Below are 7,874 nucleotides of genomic sequence, written 5' to 3' on the forward strand. Positions count from 1 at the left end.
AACCCTCAAAGAGCCAGGCTGTGTTAGCCTTTCTGGGGCATGAAGGATTCTAATAGTCAGGGTAGGGAGGGTTATGTTATATTTTGTACCAGATTTTGTTTTTATTATTTTCTTTTTTTGGGTACTGGATCTGGATAAATGCTTCCTTTCACAAAGTGCTTTTGAGGAAGAGTCCCTGGAGCCAGGAGTGGGGAGCACAGCATAAGGGTGAATGAATGGCAGGCTCTCTGTGGCTCTCCATGGGCTGTCATCCAGGCTCAGAGGTGGAAAACCACAGTAGGAAACCCTAGGACATACTGGCCTTGCATTAGCCTTGGCAGAAAAGTCTGCTAATCTCTTGCCACTTGGAAGGTCTTTCATAAAAGATGCATTGTAGGGTAGTAACAGGGTACCACAGAGCTCAGAAACTATCTGGTTTAGGTGCTGGTTCTATGTAGCTGCTTTTCCTGCAGTTACACTGGCAGCAATGGTCAAAGATTGAATGAACTAATTTTTATTCATTTTGTTGGGTAGGCAGAGTCAAACAGTGGTTCTGAGTATTACAGTTTTAGCTAAAAAGTCTATTTTTACAGAACGTATTGAGAGTTGTTCATCCAGTTAGAGTATTTTTTTCTTTTTGTAATTATTAAATTATGTTTCAAATTAATTAAGGTGTGCCAATTGCTCTCATACTCCCTGGCTTCCATATGTTATGACCTAAACATTAACATCATAGTTGTTCTTACAGTCTTGTAATCTTGGAATAGTAATTTCTAAAATATTTTTCACAGCCCGCTCTCATTATTTGACTCTTGAATGCTGTGGGATTTCTTGTTGTTTTCTCAGAAGAGAAAAAAAAGGAGTTCTAGTATCCATGAAGTATTTATTTCAAGAAGATAACTATATAAAGAATTGCAAAATACAGCTAAAAAAGAATGACAAAGCCAGATCATATTTACTGTATTTTAGTGAATCTATTTTCCTTGTCAAAGGCACACTTTTTGTATCCTGACTGACAGTTAGGAAAATCTCTTTGAGATTTTAATGACAAAGAATTAAATTTCGAAAACTTTGGAGCTCTAACAGCTTTGTGTATAATCCTGTTCAGCAGTTGTTGAATCTTGCATTAGGATGCATAACCCAAACATCCCCAGCTCATGGTGGTGTGTGAAAATGGACTGGGATGAGATCCAAACATTCAAGAGTACCAATTAAAATATAAAACCTCAAGGGTCTATATTTTGGTGTTTGAAATTGAAGTTCAGAAGTAAGCTGTAAATTTTCAGTGCCTGCTTATATGTTACTCAGCAACTAGACCTCTTTTTACACAGCTCTTGAACACTAGAAGTTCTAATTGTTATCAGTTTAAATCGGGCCAAATTTTCCTTCAGAAAGCAATTATTTAATTTCTTCTCATGCCCTCTGGAAAAACTGGACTTTTAATTCCTTCCTTGCTTCCCATGTTGTGAATAAGAGTGGGCATAAAATGCCTTTTATTGGTTTTCACAGCCCAGAATAAGCTTTAGGGCACTTTGTTGGTACTTGCCCAAAACTTTGTGGGAATACACTGCAGTGGAGTTTAAATTTTGTTTTCTGGTGGGTGTTTTATATGTCTTCTTGAAATGTAGAAAACTTCCAGCTATGCATCTGCTCTGTCTTGTGCTTCCATTTGCTTCAGCCTCTTATGATTCAAAAAGGTTTGGAGACTGGTGGCACAACTCCAAGCAGCTGATATTCATTAAAGTTTTGATGAGAAACTTAAGTTGGAATCACAAACATCTGCAGTAAAACTTCCTCCCCACTAATAGATGTTTCTCAGAACATAACCTTGTTGTATCAGAAAAAAAACAGCAGCTAGAATTCCAAATTTCCCATTATAGGAGTTAACCCAACATAACCTCAAGGGTCTGAAGTGAATTAATTTAAAGATCTGCTTTTTTAAAGTATATGCAGTTCACATTAGCTTTAAAGAATATAAAGGTTCCTGTCAAGCTAAAACCCTTTTTGGCTCACGCCGCAGGATTAGGTCTTCTGCTGCTTCTTGTAGTACTAGCTTGTTTTGAACAGATGAATTCTAAGTAAGGAAGGATCAAATTGTGCTTTCTCTCAACAGTTTGCAAGATTTTCTGTTCCAACCATTTTGGGGGAAAGGAGTGAAGACAATTTGGTGATATTTTGAGTTTTATTCACAAGTGGCGGAGACTTATGGTTCCTGTCAGTTTATATATTTAATGTGAGCCATTTTAGAGAGGTGAGTTTGTCACAAGTCCCATGTTAATCACTGCTTATCACTTTAGAGAACCAGAAAGCAAGCATCTCAATGCTTTCTGTGTTTTATCAGCAGCTGCTGGTAAAAGTCAGGTGGGAGAAAAGGCTTGTCAAACATGTCCTTTTAACACACAAGCTCCATCAGATAACTTCTGCCTCTTACTTTCTCTTCTAGTAAATGGCTAATTTTGACTTGACCGTGATAATTGTTTCCTTTAAAGGACTTTTGCATCTCTGCCTTTCCCCTGAGCCAAAAACACTGATGCTGAAAACAGTTTTCCTCTTCCATCTGTTCAACAACATCATGCCTTCCTTCAGTCTGGGAATTGGCTTCCTTCCCTGTCCCAACTTCTTTTTTTTCTTTACTCTTAAGACTCTTGATTATCTCATTCTTGCTCTAATTTTTTCCTCTTCTTTGTCTTCCTGCTTTAATTTACTTCCTTTCCCACTATTTACTTCACTTCTTTCCATGGAGGACATTTGATATTATCTTTTTATTTTTGGCTTGGCAGATGTCTCCACAGAATGTCTCTCTTGCCTTTCTTCCTCTAATCCTTCCCACACTCATCTCCTATACTGGTCTCTGGCCTCTTGTAGTCATTTACATCAGAATGAAATGAATATTTTACTGGATGTCACCTTACATTCATTTTACATTAAGAAGATTGACAACAAAATGTGGATCATAGAGAATAATTTGTGATACTCTCTAGTATTTGAAGTCTTGTACCATGTTTTACTCTCACCTTAGATGCTGTAAGAACTTTCTTCCTAATGGGAACAAAATCTACGCCTAGATAATTAAAACCATTATATCAGTGGAACTTACAAACACAAATGTTGACAATAGCAGGCTTCAGACCCAAATGGTAATGTATGACCTGCCTCTTAGTTTAGAGGCATGTGTTTGACAGTGGGACATAACTGCTCTCAGAACTTACTTCTGGTAAGTTTTCAGTTTTACTGCTGTGCCTCACCAAACCTGGAAGTGCCTCACCATTCCCTTTCTTTCTGCTGTGTCCAAGCTAGTGAGTGGAACACTAAAACAAACAGCTCCGATGTTTGCTACTTGCTTATCTGCTTTCATTTGATATCTGCATGTTTTAAGTACTTTGTTTCCATCTCTCACAAGTCTTCCTTATAAAATATTTTAATCTATCCTTTTCCTTGTTTGGAAAAACCAGTCTCCGACTTCACGCCACCAACTGCTGTTGGGTTGCACTGATGAGCTGGATCCAATACTCTGCACTCTTTTTCTCTCTGTCTCCCCATAGATATTAAGATTCGGCACTGTAATGTCTCCCCACCTCCCCTTATTATCTTTGTGAGCCAAGGAACTTAATTTTCCTTAATAGCACACAAGTATTCTGAGTACTTAAGAGTGCTTTCCATATTGATCTGCCTCTTCACGGACAAACCAACACAACTGAATAAAATCTCCAGTGCTTAATCACTTCTTAAAATAAAATTTTTGACTAACTTGTCGTTTCAACATAGTCATCTTCAGTTTCCAATTTTGCATATACCAACACCTTAATTTATTAGACTAACAGGCCTATTTTTTTTCTTGTGTATGTACTTACACAGTAACTTCAAATTTTTTTTCTTAACCTCTCTCTGAATTGGCAAATTGGATTGCAGAATCTCCCAGCTATCTTCAAACTCCTAACACTGTAATCCTTGTCATGATACTTTTCTGAATCATTTAAATCAATTTATAAGCTTTTTTTTTTTTTTAAATAGAAAGCAGATATCTTATTTCATAGTGGTCACTAACAATGCCCCTTATGTAGGGGACACAAAGTTTCATTGTGTAGAATCTAGTCTGGCTTATTTAAACATCTACTTTAGCTGCTTCATAAAGCTGTCCTGAAACCAGAATCCAACAAAGTCTTTAAAGAGGAAGAGATTCCTTTGAGTGTTTCCAGGGACCACTGCTAGGAATTAGAGGCTTAAAAAATCTGCTGTCTCCACTGCTCTATGGGGAATTTGGATTTGTACCTGAAGACAGTCCGTGATTCTGACTGAAACATCTAGGAACAATTTATGTGCCTAATTTAGGTGTTCTGGATCACATAATGATTAAGAAAGAGGGTACCAAGGTAGCTGACATTGCCTGAAGTCCAACTCAGACCCATGGTACTCTCTGTGCATGGATAGCATATCAGCATAGCATTAAGAATGCAGTTAGTTCTCTTCTCTTGAGAGGTTTTCATCCTAATCCCAGATGAAAAAAAAAGAAAAAGGCAAAGCTCCTCATTAACTTTAATACTGATTTTTTAAACCATTTCTCCCAGTTCCTCCCAGTTTAGGGTTGCCACACATGGTAAAGGAAGAGGACTGGAAAGCTGAGAAACATTCACTAATACATATTTACACTAATTGAGATCTCCTGTTCTTCAACAGGTTCATAATACCAAACTTTTACTGGGATTTAAGAGCATCCCACCAGTTACATCTTGGAAACTCCCACTGGCGCGTTCCATGTTGCAGCTGATTGTCACCACAGACCACAATGAAGCTCCATCTGTGGCTTTGTAACTCTGCCCTGTGAAACTGCCCCCTTTGTATAATTTGGCACTATTTGACATGACTAACAGCCTCTGTGTGCTCGGGGGAGCTGTAGGCCTGAGTCAATATTTAGACGAAGGAGCTGAATCAAACCGCGCTGTGTAAGGGAGTTTACTCTGCGGTTCACTGTGAGCCGTGGGTTAAGCACTCGTGCTTCAAAAGAGGCTATTTCAAATTCAAACCTGATGGGATAACCCTGTTCTTGAGGCTGAGGAAGGGGAGGTGAGCTGTGGGATGGAGAAGCTCTTTGAGGACCAAAAGTAACATTCTTCTTCCTTGGATGACAGACTACCAAACTGTCATTCTCTGGCCCCTACACCAACCTCCAGCTTAAAGCCTGTTCCTCAAATCCTGTTACCAATCACACATGTGGATCAATGAGTAAGTGGGCTCTCACTGTTACAGAGCCATCTGTCCTATCCCAAAAAAGGCATCCTACTGGGCCTGGTCTCCTTGGAAGTTGCCATGGAGGTGAGGCCTGAAATATGCAGCAAGGGGTCCTGGAGTTCCTGTTTCTTCCTCATGAAACTATAGCGTTCTGCAGCCAAGAGCCTTGGTGTGATGATACCAGGCACAGTCATCCAGTTGTAAAGTGGGATCCAGAGTGTAAGTGCTTCATGGGCTGAAGTAAACTACCAGAGCAAACACCAGTTATTGAGTCTATTATGTTGTCCTGAGCAAAACTTTAGAAAGGATTGAAATGGTTGAAGCAAATTAAAGTGTCATTCCCCTGCAAGTGTCCAATAGATCTCACAGTGCCTTCCCAAGATAAAATCTAATAGATGTACATGAAAAAATGTGAACTGTGTCTTTGGGAAAACCATATTATACTATCATAACAAGAAAGACTAACAATCACTTATGCTCATTATCCCATGAAAAGCAGCTACAAAACCCATCCAGCTCTTAAGTCAGGCATTTCATTGAGGGACTTTCCATGTTGTAAGCAACAGGTGGCAATGCAGCTTCTCAGGGCTGATCTGAGGCCAGAGGAGAAAATCTGCACATCCCACACCATGAAGCCTGTCCAAAAACTGGGATGGCTCCTGAGAGTCCTTATGCTCAGCAAAGCAGGGTTTAACCTTCAGTTTTCTCACACAGGTCATGTTTCATGAGGACTCTCTGGCAGGGTGGGCAGGCGTTTCCTGAGGCTGTCCAGCTGCTTAGAGCAGGGGAATGAGCTCTGCTCTGCCCTGCAGCAGCAACCCTGGCTGTCTGAGGGCTTTATGCACTTTTTTTCCATGGCTGTTAATTCTGGCAAGTGGAGGATAGGTGGAAAATCAGCCGTGTGATATTGGAGATTGCGATCTTGATATTGTCACAGTGACACAGCTATGCTAATCTCACCTCATTTTTGGAAGTTATGCTAGAAGAACTACTCTTTCCCTTCCCATGACCTTATGGAACTCAATTAGCCTCTGACTTTGCATCTACCACGCATGAGATATTACTGTGTTGTGTCCACTGTTCCACTTCCAACCTTACCCCACCCCCCATGTATGCTGGAGTAATTTATTATTTCCTCAAGATGTATTTTTGAGTAGCCCATTCCCTATGCAGTGTTGCTAAAATAAAGAGTATAAATCAACTCCAAAATAACAGCGGAAAATTTTCCATTGTCAAATTGCTTCTCAGATAACTCAAATTTCATTTGTCACTAATTCCAAGCACATACTTTTTGGAACTTGAAATCTCTGCAGGTGTGTTCTCTGCAGGCAGTTTCCTAGACACATTTGATTTATCATCCCCTGCTTTCACTGTGAAAACAAACTTCAGATTTTGGAGGTGAATGCCATTCAGAGGCAAAAGCACAAACTTCTACAGGACAGCGTTTGCCATCAAAAGACAGACTCTTTCGGGAATTTTCAGTGAATTACAATTGCAGGAATTACAAGGCAAGCAGAAAAGTGTTGTGACAATTAACTCTTGTAAAATAGCTCTGTTTGGACAGGCCTGTTTAGTTATGTTGGCAGGAAAGTCAGAGACATGCTAAGCCAGCTTCACTGCAAAGTACAGCAGCTGTCTGCTCACAGCAGGCAGGGCATGTGTACATTTTGAAGTCTGAACTGTATCTCTCCAGTCCCGAAATGCAGCATCTCAGACCACCTCCCCCCTCACCCCCAAATCCTCCTGTATCCCTTTAAGGCTCAAATGAGTAAGCTAACGTTTACCAGATGGGAGCTTTGACAGAGACAGGTGAAAACAGAAAATTGCAGACGCTAGAAAGAGAATGGAATTACTGTACCTCCGCAAAAGGCACCCAACTTCCAGTAGCTACTGCCTGCTGCTGCCCTCTGATAACAGTGGCTTCTTGCGTGCTGACCGCTGAGCTACCTTCAATGTCAAACTGAAAAACGCTTCCCTCACTCGAGGCTGTGCTGGAGGAGAAGCATCTCAAAAAGAAAAATACAGGAGAAATGAGGGGCCAGGCGGAGATCAAAGCCATTTCCTCCCCTTACATCCAGCAGTGGTCTTCTAGCGTCTCAGTAATTGTTTACCCTCTTCTGCAATCAGCCCCCCTTGGCTTAGTGGTGCCTCAGTTATTTTAACTTTCTTTCAGCATTCAGTTTCCAGATGTGGCACTTCAAGGCAGTCTAACCGGATCCCGATTTAAAAGAGGGGGAAAAAAAAGAAAGAAAAAAAAAAGGAAAAAAAAAGGAAAAGAAGGGAAGAAAAACGCTTTTGCTGCCTCCCTCGTTCTCTCTCCGTGCCTGTGGCTCCTCTTTTTCCCCAGAGGCTCCAGCACAATAACATACAGATGGGCAGTGCTTAAGCAGAGAGTGTCAAACAGAGATTGTATTCCAGGAAAGCACCGCTAGCTCTCCAGCCACCTTATCTCCCTCTGTCAGGATACAGACTGACGCTCCGTTCAGTGCTCTGGCTTCCTTCACATGTTCACATCATTCCCTCTTTTACCTTTCGTGTGGAGACCCTCCCACTCAAACTTTACTGTTCAGAAAGTGAGGTCACCCTTTCCTCCCTCACCACGCCAACCCCCCACAACTCCATCTGACTGCTCCAAACAAATTACTGACTCCCCTGACTATTTATTTTTT

At 40.7% G+C, this 7,874-nt stretch overlaps 1 protein-coding gene across 2 annotated transcripts in view; it reads right to left on the minus strand.

The window, feature by feature from the left end:
* LAMA4 (laminin subunit alpha 4) overlaps positions 1–7,722 on the minus strand; it is a 100,503-nt gene extending 92,781 nt beyond the window's left edge. For both annotated transcript variants that reach the window (XR_010358606.1, XM_064412963.1), the window contains exon 1: positions 7,064–7,722. Coding sequence is in view for 1 of the 2 variants with exons in the window: in XM_064412963.1 (XP_064269033.1) it covers positions 7,064–7,264 (201 nt within the window). In the remaining variant the exon portion in view is untranslated. The remainder of the gene's footprint in view (positions 1–7,063) is intronic.
* Positions 7,723–7,874: the final 152 nt, after the last annotated feature.

The sequence above is a fragment of the Passer domesticus genome, chromosome 3 (assembly GCF_036417665.1).
Source record: "Passer domesticus isolate bPasDom1 chromosome 3, bPasDom1.hap1, whole genome shotgun sequence".
In the NCBI taxonomy this organism is placed as follows: Eukaryota; Metazoa; Chordata; class Aves; order Passeriformes; family Passeridae; genus Passer; species Passer domesticus.